The sequence below is a fragment of the Dipteris shenzhenensis genome, chromosome 15 (genome assembly GCF_047967505.1).
Source record: "Dipteris shenzhenensis isolate YYH24624 ecotype China chromosome 15, Dip_SZ_1.0, whole genome shotgun sequence".
NCBI lineage: Eukaryota > Viridiplantae > Streptophyta > Polypodiopsida > Gleicheniales > Dipteridaceae > Dipteris > Dipteris shenzhenensis.
This window is the reverse complement of record NC_141610.1, coordinates 56,708,338-56,727,687: the sequence shown is the minus strand read 5'-3', so window position 1 is coordinate 56,727,687 and position 19,350 is coordinate 56,708,338. Positions and strand designations below refer to the sequence as shown.

The 19,350-nt window shown below is 46.3% G+C and overlaps 1 protein-coding gene across 6 annotated transcripts in view; it reads right to left on the bottom strand.

Moving 5' to 3' along the window:
* Positions 1 to 5,645: 5,645 nt before the first annotated feature.
* LOC147894031 (uncharacterized) overlaps positions 5,646 to 19,350 on the bottom strand; it is a 31,794-nt gene continuing 18,089 nt past the window's right edge. For all 6 annotated transcript variants that reach the window (XM_087386634.1, XM_087386637.1, XM_087386632.1 and 3 more), the window contains one exon: positions 5,646 to 7,387. In XM_087386634.1, coding sequence (XP_087242760.1) covers positions 5,861 to 7,387 — 1,527 coding nt within the window. In that variant the 3' untranslated portion in view covers positions 5,646 to 5,860. The remainder of the gene's footprint in view (positions 7,388 to 19,350) is intronic.

The following is a 19,350-nucleotide window of genomic DNA, read 5'->3' as shown; positions in this document are numbered from 1 at the left end:
CATCATATGTTTACCACTTACCATGACTTGCTTACATTGCTCAAAGAGTTCTATGAGGATGATCCAGACTTCTCTCACATCTGGGCTTCGTTAATATGCAGAGACATTCACCTAGAGTATCAAATCCGTGATGGATATATGCTGGTCATAGAGGTGTTATTGCCACTTTTTAAGCCATGGGAAAGTAATTATGTTGGTCTCACATGAAAAAGATATGACTCCTTATATCTCTACTTGCCTGTCTTGCCAAAAAGTAGAGTATGATAGAGGAAAGTCCAGAGGTTTACTTCAGCCTTTACCTATTCCGCCATGGACTTCATCGCAAGGATTCCCCACACCAACACCAGTCATGATTTGATATGGATGGTGGTTGACCGATTCAGCAAGCAAGCTCATCTCATCCCCTGCAGGAAGCAACTAAAAGCACAAGAGGCAGCCCACTGACATCCTTAGGCTGCATGGTATGCCCAAGTCAATTGTGTTAGATAGAGAGTCCAAGTTTACTAGCAATTTCTGGCACGATCCATTTGAAAACGGCACTGACTTGAGTTTTTCTTCTTCCTTTTATCCACAAACTGATGGACTGAGTGAAGTCACAAATAGCTGCTAAAAGTGGAAGATAGTTTCAGAGATAGATTGGATTTTATGGCAATATCAAATTTGAATAATCTTTGTGATTTTAGAAAGGTCCTAATAGATGGTCTAATTTTAAGCCTTATTAGTAAACATGGTTTAGGCATCTCGAAAAGAGACCTCTCCATAGCTTGCAGCCTCGTAGTCATATTCATACAACCCAAGTAGTTTACATTATTTACAGGTTTCCATAGTAGCAATATGCTTCACGTAGGGCAAACTTACTAAACAACTTTCGTTCGTTTTCAAGGACACATGAGAGCTAGAAATTTACACAAAAGGAATGATTTGCATGAAGATTTGAAACCCTTATATTTATATATGTAACTCAATGTTCTTTCAAATAAGCCAATCCAAGATTTCTAAGCTTACATCTCTCAATTTGAACCAATTTTCTTGACTCTAGAGCAACTTGGGGCGATTGTCTAAGTTTCCTAATTACATTTCGTAAGACTCTCTAAATGCATTTTCAATTATTTATTTCATACATGCGAATGAAGCAAAGTAACCTTTGAACCTTCTTATTTTTTCATACCACCCTTGTGTGAGAATTAAGCTTAACGTCTTAAACACGTAAGTGTAATTTAAATCTGGATGTTGTTGCAGCTGCTCCTCATTGCTGACCAGTCCCCCGCCTTGCTTGCCTACCCCTCTCCACCACCTTCTTGTTCCCCCTTGTTAGAATTATTAATGTAATAATTATAAGGCAGTGGCGAATGTGCAGTAGGAATAATGGGTAGGGGCACTTTTTTCCTTATTAAAAGGTTTAACCTCCCTAACCCTAGTTAGTGGATTGAGTTAGTGTGTGTGTGTGGCCTAACCCTAGTTAGGGTAGCACACTAGGGTTTTGTCATGTGGACAACCCTCTTGTACTTTCATTCTTCATCTTGCACACAACGATTCAGCTTGCTTGCTCCTTCTCCACCGCTTCCTTGCTTCCATTTTATTCATATTTGGCATTAGAGCAAGTTGCTCCTTGCTCTCCTGCACCTTGCCCACCCTCCAGAAGCATTTCTATTGCGAGAGCCCTCAAATTTGTCGCGTGAAAGTTGCTCTACAGCAACCCGTTTTTGCCAAAAATGCCCCTGTTTTCATGTCAGAATTTCTCTTGGAGGCTTCCTATAGCTAGGCGACTTCTCTTGGAGCTGGGCGACCAACTTTTGGGCCGTTTTTGGGTTGTTTTTGCAACTTATCAGCTCGATTTTGCTAAGGGACCCTTCTTGGAGAGACCATTTTGCTTGTTGCCTATGGTTTTGTATTCTCTAGACCTGGATGTCCCCATTGTTGGCGAAAATCAAGATTGTTTTGCTATTTTGGTGCTGAACCATCAGTTTGTGGGTTGATTTGGTGCTCTTGGAGCATTGTACTTGCTGATTTGGACCTGTTCCAAACAGTTTTGTGAAAGTACAATCCAATTATTGCACTTTTAGGTTCATATTCAGTCGGTACAGTTCTGAAATTTATTGTTTACGCAAACAATAATAGAAATGAGCGTTCTAGTGCATGCTAAGGTCTCAAACTACTAAGGGGAGCACTTGTGGACAAAGAAAATAAATCTCAGTCCTTGATTTGGCTCATTTAATGGAAATTAGCCTGGTAAGCACCGAGTTTTGTTCAACTTGCATTTGAAGTTCATTTTCCTCTCCATTGCTGGCATTTGTTGGCCCTCGTGCCATTGGATTTGCTTTTCAAGTGCACTCGGATTTTCAGACCGGGTTTATGCCTTAGGTTGATGGCTATTGAGCCAAGGTTTGGCTAGTTTGTGGATGCATAAGTGGGCCTTGATTTTTAGAAGTTGCCTTAATCCCAAGGAGGGATTTTTTTTTTAGTGCAATACTCTTCCCAACAAGGGAATTCTGTGGACATTTTGTTGTGCATTTTCAAAAATGGCTCAGGGTGCAAATGCAAATGAAGGTAATGTCCTTGGATTCCTCACTCGGGAGGATAAATTGAATGGAACCAATTACTCATTGTGGAGCTTCATCGTGCACAATTTGCTTGTTGCAAAGAATTTGTGGGAGAGTGTTACCGGAGATGAGAAAAGGCCTCTGAATGTTGCTCCAGCAATCCCCTCGCAAGGTGCAAGCAAGGCCGCACCTGTGGCTCCTACTCCAGACGAGAGGAGATGGGATCCACGTGATGCACAAGCTCTCTCCTTGATTGCACTTTCAATTAAGAGGTCCTTCATTCCGCATATTCGTTCATGCAGGACTTCAAAGGCAGCCTCGGATATATTGGAAGGCATGTATCAAGCACGCAATGAGGCTAGGGTTTCATTTTTGAAGCGTGAGCTTGCACATGCTCAAATGGATGAAGGGGCTTCTACTTCTATGCAAGATCATATTACATATATTCAGGACTTGAGAGAGAAGCTCCTGAATATTGATGAAGTCATTCCCGACGCAGAGATGGTCAACAAGACCTTGAAGTATTTTCTTGAGTCGTGTTTGGGTTTCACACCTCCCTGAATTTGTCCATGAGGGGAAATCCAATTTCTCTTGCCTTTCAAGAGTTAGTTGGGCTCTTATTGTAGGAGCAGACGTGCAAGAACATGGCGCAACGTGGTGGTAAAAAGGCTTTTATGTCCAAGTTTAAGCCTAAAGGGAATGCTAACGTTGGTGGTTTTCAGCCAAGGGCTCATTCAAAGTAGCCATCAACAAGTGGCAAAGCAAGTGCACATCAAAAACCTCTTGGCAACCTCATGGCAACCTCTTGGCACTTAGTAAGTTGCAATTGGGGGATGCCTTGCCTAATTTAGAGACTCCCCAAAAGCATATGTGTGAGGGTTGCATACTTGGTAAGATCCACAAGCAAGCCTTTAAAAAGGATGGGGCTATTCGGGCTGTTCAAAAATTGCAGCTTGTTCATAGTGATGTTTGTGGGCCTATGAGGACACAAGCATTGCGAGGCCATTGGTTCTTTGTCATTTTTATTGATGACTTCTCAAGACATGCCTGGATATACGTTTTGAAGGCCAAGTCCGATGTTTTTACCAAGTTTCGACATTTTGTTCTCATGGTCGAAAATGAATGTGGTTGCAAGTTGCCGACTCTTAGATCTGATAGGGGAGGGGAGTATATGTCAAAAGCACTTGCTGCGGTTTCATTGGATCATGGCATTGTTCAAGCAGTATACAACACTATACACTCCTCATCAAAATGGGGTGGGTGAGCGCAAGAATAGAACACTCATGGAAATGGCACGGTGTATGTTAAAAGCGAAATAGCTGCCTCATAAGTTTCGGGTGGAGGCTATCATGTGCTCCACACATGTTCTAAATAGATGCTCCACTAAAGCCTTAAAGAATATGACACTATTTCAGACATGGCATAGCAGGAAGCCCACAATGGATTATTTTCGTGTCTTTGGTTGCTTGGCCTATGCATATGTGCCGTAGGAATTGAGAGGCAAGTTGGATGCTTAGGCGGTCAAATGCATTTCTGTGGGCTATAGCAAAGAGAGGAAGGGTTACCATCTCTATAATTCTGCGACACACAGGATTTTTGTCAGTAGAGATGTCATTTTATATGAACACTCAGTTCAGCCCCTTGCTGAATTTGAAATACAGCAGGCCAAAGAATCTCATGATGTATTTGAGGGTCTCTTACCCATTATAGTTGATGATGCTAACATACATGCTCAAAATCAGAGTTTGTAGCTGCATATTAATGGGCCAGATGCCTCCATTCAGCCTACTTCCTAAGCCTCTTGATGCACAAGAAGTGGAGTATGCGGTTGATCAAGAACTTTTAGATTTGCAAGAAGCACGTCAAGTGCCTCGTTGGCTGCATACTACACTCCAGGAGAGTAAGCTCTCCGCACCATTACCTAGTAGAACTCGTCCTGGTTCACATGAGACAAGGGAGTGACACTTTGTTCAGTTAGCTTGGTTGGGTACGCAGGAGGAGCTTGATTGTGTTGAGGATGCACAAGCTAATGTGCATTGGATGTAGGCCATGCAGGAGGAGCTCACCTCCATTGAGCAACATAATACTTGGGATGTGGTGGATTTGCCTGCAGGTAAGAAGGCCATTGGCACCAAGTGGGTCTTCAAGCTTAAGCGGAAGGCAGATGGTACCAATGATAGGTACAAGGCACTTTTGGTTGCAAAGGGTTATGCACAACAGAAAGGAATTGATTATGAGGAGACCTTTGCTTCCACATCTCGGATGACCATTGTTAGAAGTGTGGTTAGTATGGCTGCATGTTTTGGATGGCAAATGCATCAGTTGGGCATAAAGACAGCATTAAGCTTCTTGCCTTGCCTCTGTCTTCATGTTCATGATCGTATCTTAATAACATCAATCCGATTCAAGGCCACTGCCGAAGCCTCCTTCGACAAGCAGTTTGCTTCATTTCTCTCTCTTAGGACCCCAATCGTGTGGTAGAGTAGAGAGCTTGCTGCAAAACAATGGTAGATGTATATCAGAGAAGAGCGTATGCATGCCTTCCGTCGAGCGTGTGATGGCGATGGGATATGCAACGAGGGCAATTGTAGGAAGGACGAGAGTCATGGAAGCAAAAGTGAGAGGCGATTTTGGCTAAGAGCTAGACAGGGGGTGGGTAGGGAGGCCAGCCACAACAAAGGCATGGCCTTCTTCACGGAAGCAATGGAGGGTATCAATGTGCCACCATAAGGGTATGGTGAGGGAAAAGTGAAGCTTGCATGAGTAGCTGAAGAGAATGAAGAAAAATGCTTGGGAGAAGAAAGGCTCGAGCTGGAGATTATCACACTTAAAAGGAAAAGCTAACTCCTCTCATGGTTAGGGATTGTAATTCTGCTACATAGGCAAAGATCACTGGCTTTTTATAAACTTTTTGTTTTTTTAGCATGGCTTAATTTCATTAGAAAAAAGCAACCCGAAAAACATTTTCTTGGGAGCCAAATCACCATATCTTATCTTTCATCCTTCCTCACATGACAAACAGTTCAAATTAAAAGCACACTACAATATAAACAGAAGTAGATTATTGGGCATCCATTGGCAATATTTAAATTTTGTAAAGCCGCCCTTCAATTGTATCTTAAAATGCTATATGTTTCAAATGTTTCAAACTATTACATGCTTCAAGTATCTACTAGCTGTAAGCATGTCTCTATTCTATACATATGAAAATCCAAGCACTACAAGCCTAACATAGCTTGGAGCTCTTGCAACTCCTCCTCCATTTCTTCTTTTAAATCAGCAACCCTACTATTTTCAAAGTCAATGAAAACAAAATTGCCTCATCTACTACCACGAAGCACATTTGAGCGACACAAATCTCCATGTACAACTCCCAAGCCATGGAGGCATGCCAATCCTGACACCAAACGTCCTTTCTCCTTTTTGGACAGCTTTTCTACAACTACCTCCAGTCCCACCCATGACATTGCCAAAAATCCTAGAAATCCCTCCCAAACTAAGCCATGGTCAATAAGATAAGGGATCGTCGACCCTTGAAGGCTGTCCAACTTCTCATACATGCAAACTTCCCTATAGAAAGTTGGCAGTTCATCTAAACTCTCACATAAATCATATATTTTAATAGCAGCTTTCAAACCTTGGACTTCTCCTTTCCAGACAGTGCACCTTTTTGATTTTTTTACTACCTTGTGTAAGTGCAAGTCTCCCAAATCAACTTGTTTGAGAGACTTTGCCCAAACAAGCCATTCTTCTTCTTCTGATGTATTGACTTTTGAACTTACATGCTCAACGGCATCTTCATCTATTAGCCGTACAATGTTCTCATCCAAAAAAATCTGAAGATCCTCTCTTGTTGTCCTCCCACTGGTTTCACTTCCACCTGTTGTCCTTCCTCTTGATGACCGGTGTTGCTTCCTCTTCTTTGCTACCTCCTGCATTTTTTCTCTTGTAAAGGGAGATTGTCTTTTGCACCTCTGTGGGGGAATCCACTTTTCACCCTCTTGGGTTGTCCACGTTTGAGAAAGTGGGCATACATCAGCCTCCTTGGCCTTCATCAGCATGAATAAAAAACATTTCCTAATCCCAATGGAATCATCATAACAGATTGTGCGCGAAGCTTCCAATCGCTTCAATGTTCCATCGAAACTTTGCCTTAAGAATACTGACCTATTTTTGGTTGTCAAGATACCGTACTGTGATTCCTCCAACACCATATACAAGTATGTCTGCGACAAAGCATTGCGAACTTTAGCCTTCAGCTGAGAGGACATCATTTGCACTACACTAGTATTCCTGCACAGATACACCTGCCAAGGAGTCTTCACCTCCACTGGAATCACTTCGTCCTTCAGTTCATAATCATGAGGCCAATCATCTCCGTCAGTACTGTTCCCACTAGAACTCTCTCCATCAGAGCTGTGCACATCTTCCTCTTCTAGTGATGGACAATGTACTGTGGTAAAACCCCCCACATCTGCATTGCTTGTGCCTACAGAAGACGCTGAACATAAGGCCAGCTGCTCTTGGAGCCCACATCTAACAGCAAATGTAACTGGCTCGGCTATGCATGAAGCAAAACAGGACCTTATGTCTGTCTCTTCAGTGATCACGCAATGGACCACACCTCTTCTTGGATAACTTTTGCACTCAACCTGTGCAAGCTTTGGTCCAACTTGAGACCAAAACATCTCCACTTCTGAGTCGAACGAAACCCATTCCTCAAATATGTCAGGCGTTTTTCCATCCCCAAGCGGCCCTGTCTTTGACTTGCTCCTTCTCTGCTTCTCAGGCATATAAGCCTTCTCCCTTCGAAGGGTTTGCTCCATCAGTTCTGCACAATTCATGTTCTGCATTGGGCAAAAAAAGTAGCATTGGGCAAAAGAAATAGCATAACAAGAATTTGAAGCAAGCCCAGAAATGAAAAAGGGTTTAAACACCTCTAATTTAGGCACACAAAAAATATATAATCATAAGCAAAATCATTACACTGGCAGTTTCAAAGCCACAAGCAATCAAGTTTTAAAAATGGCTGCAACAAACACAATCAGCAACAGTACATCCTTCTTGAGTTCGTTTTAGGGCAACCCATGGGGCCAACCTGGTCAGTACATTGGGATGACTTCATGTCTAGATCTGGGGCTGGCTCGGGGCTGAAACAGGCCTCGCCAAAGGCCCTGGTATAGAGCAGAAGAGCTGGAATAGGACCAGCACAAAGGTGCCTGCTTTGTAGGGCCTTTAATTGGCCTGGGACAGGTTGACAGAGGAGTTCAGTCAGCTCTACTGTCCATTAAATACACAGACTGGATAGGCCGAGTCTGTCGATCTGCCCATTTGTGGGCAGTAAGATCAGTCTCGTGCACCGACTGGTTGGAGCTCTCATGTGAGCAGATCATAATCAGAATGAAGAGAAACATGATTCCCTGTGCATAGTGAGTAGCAGGGCTCCCATGAGCAGCTACTGAAGCCTGACAAGAGGCAAGTGTAAGTTTGGAGGAGATCCTCAGCCAGAAGGTGCAGCATACAGATGCATGGTGGACCTTACCTCAATCATCACTGATTTCTTCCAGTCACAGGATACCTCTCCTCGGTCTAGCCGACGACGCGGACGTGAGCGAGAGCCAGAGCCACGACAACTGCGCCAGCGGACAGACTCACACATCCAGGTCCATGACATCTCATCTTTGCTCTCTTCCCGCCCCACCGGGGTTACCGTTGCCCTCATCCACAGGGCCACCCGCCGCCCCCGACGACCGAGCTCGACTAAGCCGCGTGACATCAGAGGCCAATCATCTATCGCAGGGTTTTTTCCGGCCTCCCATTTGACGGCCCCTCTATGATTGGTCTCTGACAATCACCACCTACACATTTATATTGTATCTCCCCCCTCTGCCCCATTTTTTGGTGCCCCCCCCTTCTTTTTTGTATCATCTGGAGGTAGACACATATTTTTTGTATCAAGACTAGACACACCGTCCTTCATAACCTCTTTTTTGTAGAAACGGTTGGCTGGCCCGTTTTGAGACCGCCACCGTTATGCTCATTGTATTCCTGCTGCTCGCCACCCTGCTGCTTTGCCCCTCCCTACTCCGCCCCCGCCATTCAGCTGCCCTCGCCACCCTGCTGCTCGCGCCACCCTCCCTGCTCCGCCCCCACCATTCAGCTGCCGCCTTGGGCCCATCAGTTGCCGTCCTGCTCCGCCAAGCTGTCACCCTTGCCGCTGCCCAGCCATTCAGCTGCCGCCCTCGCCGCCGCCCAGCCATTCAGCTGCCGCCCTGCCCCGTCATTCAGCTGCACCGCCATTCAGCTGCACTCAGTACTGCTCACCCTTGACGTGCTTGCTGCCTGGCCTCGCCATCGCACAGCTGCCTGTTGCTGCCTCGTGCTATTGCTGCTTACAGTTCGCATCCATTTGCTGCCTGCGCCTATGCTCTACTGTTGACTACCTTCGATCCCTCCACATTGGATGTTTACATTGGCATTGGAAATGGATAAAAATTAAGAGTGGAATGACAAAAGACAAAGGCAAGGAGCCTGCTTGACCCTCCCCGAAACCAGTTATAGGGGAAATTACAAAGAGGACTTCCTGTAGCGGCCTTGAGGTGGAAAGCAAACCCATTAAGCCTCAGCCTATGGATATTAACACCCCACCTACTGCTAGCTCCGGTACATCCTATACCAATGAGATTCTTAGTTCACCTCTCTTCGCACAGTCCCCACCATTCCAGACAGCTCTCATGTCCCCCCTGCCTCTTACCCAACAGCCCTTCTCCACTCCATCGGCATATGCTACCAATATGGGATCCAGATTCCAGCCACCAGCTCTCCCCTAGTCTTATGCCATACCACAGTTCGCATCTCCCAGGATCTCGTAGGAGACCCTAGATTACATCTTCATGGAGCTTCACCGATTACGAGACCGAGACCAGGAGCAGATGTAGATCATCCAACACATGAGCTAGGAGATCCTACAGTTACGCCACGAGGTTACATCCCTCACAGCTACAGTTACGTCCTTCACCCGAGATGGAGCAAATCGCTACTATCCAGACTGCTATTGAGGACATCACGTTGGGTAAATGTGGTGAAGAAATCACCAAAGGTCACTGTCTCAGCCACCATCGCAGAGCAGCAGCAGAGGGCCAGTAAGGCCCTCAATATTCGAGTACGTGGGATTCCGCGTACAGATTCCACACCACTGGCGGATGCCATCACCTATTTGACCTCCACTCTAGGGATCGCTGACCATGGTATCGAGCATGCATGGCGTATAGGGAGAGACTTTACACACCCTCAGCCTCTACTTATTCGATTTCGCGATACGCAGGTCCGTTTAGCCGCTCGGCAACAGCGGTCTACTCTCCGAGATCACCCTACAATATTCATGGATGATGTCACGATCTGTGACGTATTCCTTTCTCTTTCTAGACTTATGGACACTTGTGGAAGGGTATGACCTTTCGACGGGACACTTGCCCTTTCGACGGGACACTTCCTAATGAGGCATAACCCTTCACAAGAGACATTCTAATGAAGAGACATTCCTATTGTAATGTACCCTCTCATCAAGGGTCACACCCTTCACAAGGGATACACACCTCTTCATGCACATACCCTTTGGAGTACACACCTTTTCATGTGTGACTCTTCACTCTCTATATAAGAGAGGCCAAATTGTATGGATGACAATCACATCCACCCTACAGACATTCAAGCAATATCATTATTCCTTTGCTCTCTGCTATCTCAGTCTCTTTTCTGTTCCTTAGCACAGTTCTAAATATAGTAAATCTAGGATTTCTTACAGTGGTATCAGAGCAAAATTCGCTCCTGCCTGTAGGAAATGCCCCCCACCTTCTAGCGCTGATCTGATACATTTTTGCCGCTAGAAGGACATCCGTGCACATAGTGCATGGAAGAGATGGAGAGGATGAGCGTAAAATTTTTAAACGCCTAAAGTCATCCTGGCCTCTCCATCTCCCTCACATCACAAGTTGATGTGAATGGACACGACCAAAATCGTGTCCTTTAAGGTGCTTGGGTTGTCCCAAAACCAAGGGACGCGCCTTTTCCACCATGGGACACACCTTTTGGTGACGAGTCTCGACTCCTCACTCATGGGACATACCCCATCGTGGGCAAAGGGACATACCTATTCATGTAGGGTCGCACCCCTTTTAACAATAGGGACATATCCCCTCATGAACAGGTGCACCTATTCCAAGGGTCACACCCCTTCGAATAGACACACCTCCTAGGCCCAAGTACCTACAAAAGGGTACCTAGAGGGGTAAAAAGGGACAAAAATTAAACCCATCCCCTAACCCTAGGTTTACCCTAACTACCCTAGGGTTAACTTAACCCCCAAATTAATTTGGGGCAAATAACCCTTAGGCAGCCCAACGAAAGGTCGTACCATCCAGCCAATACAAAAAACAAAAAAACGGCCGTACGGATTTCCCGCAGCCTACGCCAGCCATCGCAGCCCTTCCGTACCAGCCCTGCGCAGCAGTCCGTACAAGCCTGCGCCATCCGTACCAGCCCTGCGCCATCCATACCAGCCCTGCGCAGCAGTCCGTACAAGCCTGCGCCATCCGTACAGCCCTGCGCAGCAGTCCGTACAGCCTGCGCCATCCGTACAGCCCTGCGCTGTCCGTACAGCCCCTGCATGCGCTGAATCACGCCGCCGGTCCTCTGCCTTTTTCCGCTGCCTGCCCTTGGCCTCTGTCGCTGCCAGGTTCTGCCCCTTTATAGCCCTGTTGGTATTGCCTCGCCTGCTCCTTTCCAGCCTGCAATGGGAGCACAGCTTCAGCCATTTATACCCTGCCAATTCACCAGTTGCCACATTTCTCGCAATGAAGACAGCCCGTTGACAGCCCGGACCAGACCAGCCTCGAGCACTCCTCACAAAACACTGCAACATGGACCTCCGGACAACGATTTGCAGCCTTCTTCTACGCAATCACTTGGCAGATTAAAGTATTGCCAGGTGGAGTCTTTCCAATCTGCTTTTTCAGGATTCTTTTTAACAAATTACAGCAAATGAAAGAATCCACATTAAAGCATGGAAACCCCTGGTAATTCACCCGGCCATTCAAGGACACCTCAGGCACCTGCTACTACACAATATCGTGTTCAAATTGCACAGCCAGCCCATTTTGGAGCCTTTGCATCTTGGGTCTTCTGTGTCACGTGCCCTCCGAGTGACTTGGATCACATCCTCTACCTTCTGCGTGAGGTACCTCAATTACATTATTTCCTCAGCACAGTACAGGTTGTGTTCCACGAGACACGAAGATATCCGGAACACGATATTCCTCAGGAGTTTGCTGTTCATTTTTGGAGAGAGTTCTACCCTTCACCTTCGGCATCCCCAGGGTACTCTCCACCTCCTTCAGCTCCCCGATATCCTCCTCTACAGGGTGTACCTTCTCCCAGTCAGTATTTACATCCTGAAGGCACTCCCTCTCCTGGATATCCTCCTCTTCCGACAGCAGCTCCTTATCCTTTTTCAGATCCGTGGACTCTGCTACCTACCCCTGTCTTATCACGAGCAGTAACACCTTTTTCAGAATCTCCAGTGTTACCTCCGATAGGACCTCCCTTACCAGATTTCCACGGGTGGTTCCATCCTGCCTCGCCTGCCCCCTCCAATATGAGCAACCTCAGGGAGCAGCCCGAATCCTCTTTCAGGGATGGTACAAACTAGAGCGCAAGTTCGCGCCTCTCTCACAGGGATTTCCGACATGTCGCACCGCTCGCGTGAAGCCTCTCCCGAGATTAAAGAATCAAGTCCCAAAAAGACCCCTGAAGGCAACACCCAAAGTGAATCTCTATTGCAACTTCAAATATCTCAGCTTCAGGACAGCATCTCCGACCTGGTTCAAAAAGTTCAACAACTCCAAGATTCTCGAAGTCCAGCACATACAAAGGACGACGTGACGCAACCCGACGACGATGCGGACTCTTTCCCTCCCGAGGTAGAAAATACTGAACTGCGTACTCTCTACCGATTACTTCAAGCTTCCAAAACAAAGCGACTTGACGTCAAACTTCCGGAAGCCTACACTGGTCAACGTAATCGCCGAGCTGTTGACCAATGGCTCGCTAAAATGCGCATGTATTTTGACACTGTTGACCTCACGGAAGGCAAAAAGATCGCCTTGGCAGCCTCCCTCCTGAAGGATACAGCATTTCTATGGTGGCAAAGACGCTTAAAGGACGGAAAAAGTGTGTTAACTTGGGAACGTTTTGAACACGTGCTCCGTAAGCAGTTTGTACCTGCCAATGCGGACTTCCAAGCACGATCAAAACTTCGACAGTTGGAGCAAACGGGTTCCCTGTCTTCTTATATCTCTCAGTTCACCACATTGGTGCTAGAGATTGATGGTTTAACTGAGGATGATCGCCTTCATGCTTTCATCTCAGGCCTACAACCCTCGTTACGCATTGATGTTCTCAAAGCCAATATCACCACCACAGATGGCGCTATTGCTTACGCAGAGCGCATTACAGATTTCCTCAACACAGGGAAGCAGAGTGCTACTCGCACACAGAACTCTTCTATGGCCAAAGGTGCTCGCCCTCAAGATAACACCAGGTTTCGCAAAAACTTTGGTAATCAAGGTCAGCGACAGTCTCAAGATCCCCAGAAGCCTCAGAAATCATTTGCTGGATTCCAACAGAAGCACTCCCCCAAGGATCGTGTTTCTTCTTCTTCACAAAGTCATTACCGACAGCCCCAACATAAAGGTGCGGCCACTGACAAGAAGAACAACTCCAGCTCAAAAGGACTTTGTACCATCTGTACAGGCGACCATAGATGGTTCGATTGTCCCAAGCGACCAAAGCAAAATTCTAATATGGAACCTAGCACTTCCCAAAAAGAAGATGCTACCTCAGCACAAGACAAGAAAGGCAAAGCTGTTCGAATGGCGAATACCATCCACCTGAGCCTTGCCAGCAACCCCGAACCTTCCCTGGCCACTCAAGTACTTTGTGTTCAAGGATCGATTCGTGGAACAACGGTCACCATCCTCATCGACAGTGGCTGTTCTCATAATTTCCTAGCCAATTCTGTGGTCGATAAACTTCGGTTGACCACCAGTCCTAGCCTCATGGACTATCAGATTGAACTCGCAAATGGAACTACTTTCTTGTGCAACACCAGGATCAAAAACTTGTCTTTTCGCATCCAACATTATACGGACAAGTTGAATTTCGACATCATGCCTCTTTCTCGGTACGATGTCATACTCGGACAACAATGGCTCTACGACTATGATCCATCAATTAGTTTTCGCAGCCATACTATCCAGTTTGTCCACCAGGGAAAACTTATTGAGCTAACTGGTTCTAGGGATTCTCCTTCAACCCCAGTTGCCTCTGCCCTACAAGTAAAGAAGTGGGTTCGTAAACGCCAAGCAAAGACTTCACTTCTGTTGGTTACGGCAGTCGAGGAGACACCAACAAAGGATCCTCCTGAATACCTCAACCAACCTTTTTTCCAGCCTTACCTGGATATTTTTCCACAGGAATTGCCAAAGCAGTTACCACCTCGACGACCAGTGGATCACCCAATCGAACTTATTCCAGGCAGTAATCCACCGTCGAAACCTCCTTATCGGGTTTCTCACACTCAAAATGAAGAAATCCAAAGACAAGTCACCGAGCTACTCGACAAAGGTCACATTCGGCCCAGTCGCAGCCCTTTCGGATCTCCTGTACTACTTGTGGAAAAAAAGAACAAGTCTATGCGCCTCTGCATCGACTACCGAGCCCTCAACAAGCTCACTATCAAAAACAAGTATCCATTGCCTCGCATTGATGACCTCTTTGATCAACTTCTACATGCAACACACTTCTCCAAGATTGATCTTCGTTCAGGATATCATCAAATTCGTATACGAGAAGGCGATGAGTACAAGACAGCTTTTCGAACAAAGTATGGACACTATGAATGTTTGGTCATGCCTTTTGGGTTAAACAATGCCCCGGCCACATTCATGACATTAATGAACGACATCTTCAGGCCTTTCCTCGATAAGTTCGTCATCGTTTACCTCGATGACATCCTCGTTTTCAGCAGAACCCTACATGAGCACAAACAACATCTTCACCAAGTTTTTGAAGTTCTCCGTGCAAACTCTCTCTACATCAACATTGAGAAGAGAGAGTTTTTCAAGACCCAACTTGAATATTTGGGACATGTTATTTCAGCTCAAGGTATCTCTGTGGATCCCAAGAAGGTCGAGGTAATCCGAAACTCGCCTACTCCTACGAATGTTCATGATGTCCGCTCTTTTCTCGGATTGGCAAACTTCTACCATACAAAGGTCTATCAGTTTTCCGAAATCGCAGCTCCTATGTCCGAATTATTGAAAAGCACAGCAATTTTTCAATGGCTTCCCGAAACAGAGTATAGTTTCCAACAACTCAAGCAAGCACTCATTACCACACCAGTTATGGCTATTGCTGACCCAAATCTTCCATTTGAGGTCATGACCGACGCTTCCGACATCGCTACTGGAGCAGTCTTGATGCAAGAAGGCAGAGTTATTGCTTTTGACAGCCATAAACATTCTGATATCCAAACCCGATATCCCGTATATGATAAGGAGTTTCTTGCTGTTGTACATGCTTATCGCTCTTGGAAACATTATCTCATGGGTGCCGACTCTGTGGTCAAGACAGACCATCACTCTCTCAAGTACATCTTTACTCAGCCAGTCATGAACGCTCGACAAGCACGCTGGGTTGAGTTTCTGGCCAACTTTCACATGACCATTGAGTACATACCAGGACTACGCAATGTAGTTGCAGATGCTCTCAGCAGGTTACCTCTAGCATCAGCCATGGTAATCTCTACATTATCTGTGGATGTTCCGAACTCATTCAAAGGAAAGTATTTCAATGATAAAGACTTCGGCACCGCAGTACAGGTTCTTTCCAAAGATCAACCTTCGACTTCCAAACAAAAGATTTTCTCATCCTATTCTTATACGGACGACCTTCTGTATTATCAAGATCGCGTCTGTGTACCACATGACAAGGATGTTCGACGTCTTTTGTTAAAAGAGCATCATGTAGTTCCTTATGCTGCCCATCCAGGCATCAATAAGACTTATCGGTTACTCAGTGCAACATACTACTGGCCTCAGATGAAAAGAGATGTCATCAACATGGTTACATCTTGCTTATCATGTCAACAAATGAAAGCAAGTCGACGACTTTCAACAGGACTTCTTCAGCCTCTTCCAGTTCCAACTGAAAGGTGGGAAAGTATTTCCATGGATTTCATTACAACACTATCACGATCCTCCAGAGGTAACACGCAGATTATGGTAATTGTTGATCGATTGTCCAAAATGGCACACTTTGTTGCTTGCAAAAGCAGTGCACAGGCCCCGGACATAGCCAAACTCTTTATACAACACATCTTCCGACACCATGGATTACCCAAGAATATCATATCCGACAGAGATCCTAAGTTTACCAGTCACTTCTGGATTTCACTGTTCGAATCTTTGGGTACTACTCTACTGTTCAGTTCAGCTTACCACCCAGAATCAGATGGACAGACTGAAAGAGTCAACCAAGTTCTGGAAGAAATGCTTCGACATTATGTTCAGTCACGCCTCGCAGCCTGGGAAGAGTATCTACCACTCCTCGAGTTTGCTTATAATAACTCTTTCCATAGTGCCATCAGCATGACTCCATTCCAAGCAGCTTATGGACACACTCCGATTGTACCAACAAATTTTGTACTTCAACATCGAGTGGCCCTAGCTGATCAACTGGTTCAAGAAATGCAAGACATTCTACTGCAAGTCAGGGATCCTTGGAGTTACTACTAAATAGAGTGTCCAGTAGTGCTTTCTCATTCTGGCGAAGGAAAGCTTGCTTTTTACAGCGAACTAAGCGACGATACTCCCTGGTCAGGTTAGGGTCGGTGCGAGTATTCGGATGGGTCGTCAGTCTGAGTGTGCGGCGTAAAGCCCTGCACTCATCGTCATACCAACTGTTACAAGGTACCGAACCAACGGGAGGGGGACGTGCGGATCGTGTGGTGTATGGAAAAATGTGGTGGGCTGCATCCTGGAGAGAGCTAGTGATGAAAGCGGCTCGATGATCTAAGGAGGGTATGGTATCTATGTGGTGAAGGAGGGAGAATAGGTGTGTGGAGTAATCGGATGAGAGTTCGTGGTCAAAGTGGATGTCAGAGTAGGTAGTATAGGTGGGTGTGTGGAGAGTGGTGGCTCTAGAGGTAAGAAGCTGAAAGAAGAGATAGGTGTGGTCAGCCCATGGCAGGGGCGGTGGGATATGGAAGTCAGTGATCTGTGAGGCTAAAGCAGGAGATCCCATGATATAATCAACAATGTTGGCGCCTCCTCCATGTGGAAAGCAGGTGAAGCTACTGGACATGGGCCATCTATCCATCCCATTGTAGATGATCAACTCATGTATGCGTCCCAGGTCTAGGAAGGCATGACCATATGCAGTAATGGGAGCTCGTCCATCTGCTGAGGAACGGGATAGCCTCGAGTCCTCAGTATCCAACTCAGGTAGCATGATAGAGTCGGAGTGAGAATCCAAAAATGATGTTTGTCGAATCCCTGTCCTGGCGTTGAAGTTCCCTACAAGGAGGACCTCTCCGTGTCTAGAAAAATCCAGGATGTCTGGGTACAATATTGAGTATGGAGATGCCTCTGCCTCCTCGTACGTCTCTGGGGGGAAGTAGCAGACTGCTATAAAGAGGTCACGAGCTGACTGACGCTGCAGGCGAAGCCAAAGGAAACGTGCGTGGGGATCACGTCGGATGATAGAAATGGAGCTGAGTAGTATTGAACGGAAAAGGACAGCAACCTCGCGTGAGCCATGTACACCTCCCGTATCTCTAGTCTCCTCGCAGTATGCTGATTCCCAAGTATCTCTGCTGATGGGTGGTAAAGGACGCTCTGGACTCTGGTGTGTCTCGGTGCAAAATACGATATCTTGTCCCGTGTAAGACTCTGAAAAGTTCCCCAGCTCTGACCATAAGGTACCATTACAGTTCCATATAGTGCATGCCAAGGGTACTATGTACTGAGTCTCATAGGCCATGTATCCCTATTTGGTATCTCAGTCAGGTAGCTCTGTCGGTGCTGTAGGGGGTTGGCGGCAAGGGCCAACTAACAATTTGCCATCATGAACAACTGCCCATTTCCCCTCCTTGTGGGCCTCATCCTGCTGTTGTTGGAGGAGGGTACGTCTCTCTGCAACCTGTAGTGGGGTGAGATCCTCATCTGTAAGAAATCCTAGATTTACTATATTTAGAACTGTGCTAAGGAACAGAAAAGAGACTGAGATAGCAGAGAGCAAAGGAATAATGATATTGCTTGAATGTCTGTAGGGTGGATGTGATTGTCATCCATACAATTTGGCCTCTCTTATATAGAGAGTGAAGAGTCACACATGAAAAGGTGTGTACTCCAAAGGGTATGTGCATGAAGAGGTGTGTACCCCTTGTGAAGGGTGTGACCCTTGATGAGAGGGTACATTACAATAGGAATGTCTCTTAATTAGAATGTCTCTTGTGAAGGGTTATGCCTCATTAGGAAGTGTCCCGTCGAAAGGGCAAGTGTCCCGTCGAAAGGTCATACCCTTCCACAAGTGTCCCTAAGTCTAGAAAGAGAAAGGAATACGTCACAGATCGTGACATCCCCTCCCACTCAAAAGAAGACCCTGGTGGAGATAATGAACCGATGTAGAAAATATCATGGTAGATGCTGAAAATACTGCTGTAACAGATCAGGATACTGCTGTAAGTCTTCATCGGACTGCCAAGTAGCGTCGGAGTCGTCCAGATCTCGCCAAAGAACAAGGAAGTCCGTGATAAGTCGATGTCGAGTCTCTCGCTGTCGATGGTCCAGAATACGCTCAGGAATAAGGAGAACATAATCGTCTTCGATTTCTGGGACATAATCACCTGCAGGAGGAACTGCTTCATCGCCTGGAATGTACGTCTTTAGCCAAGAAATATGAAATGTTGGATGGATTTTACCCCATGATGGTGGTAATTCCAATTTATAACTTAAAGGTGAATTTTTCTTGACGATCCGGAAAGGTCCATAGTATCTGGGTCGCAACTTAGGAAACACAGACTTAATGGTCTTATAGCGATGTGGGGCTACAAATAATAGCACCATAGACAACCTCAATGCCCCATCCACTCGTGCCTCCTCCACTGACCAAGACATGGTTGGCCCCCCCTGAGCTTCCAGTGAAGCTCGAGTTTTACCGCAAACATTGCCTCCATATCTCACCAAAGGGATTCATCATTCCACCACGATACATACAGCTACATCTGCCTCATGCACTACGGATTTCTCTTAGTCAGTTCAGAGTTTCCTCACACTGACTACACATCGAGAGCGGACAAGCAGAGGGCATTCCACGAGAGAGTCGCATATGTACCTTATGTGACCTACAGGGGATTGAGTTAGAGGAGCATTTCACTATCAAATGCCCCATCTACTACGCCATTCAAGGTCGATACCACTGCCTCTTCCGCGACGGGTTTGGACCTCTTACTCAGCTCCTACTTTACCCAGACCAACAATGTCTCGCCGCCTTCCTACATCAGATGACCCGATATCGGGACACACCCCTGCGTGCTCAGTTGCGTGACCAACCGGCCCAGACGGATCCTCTTCAGAGGCCCATCACCGATTTCTTCCAGCTACCAGATCCGGCACCCCAGTCGATCAGGCGTCGTGGACGTGATCGAGAGCCAGAGCCTCGCCAGACGAGACAACGGACTGATTCACATTTC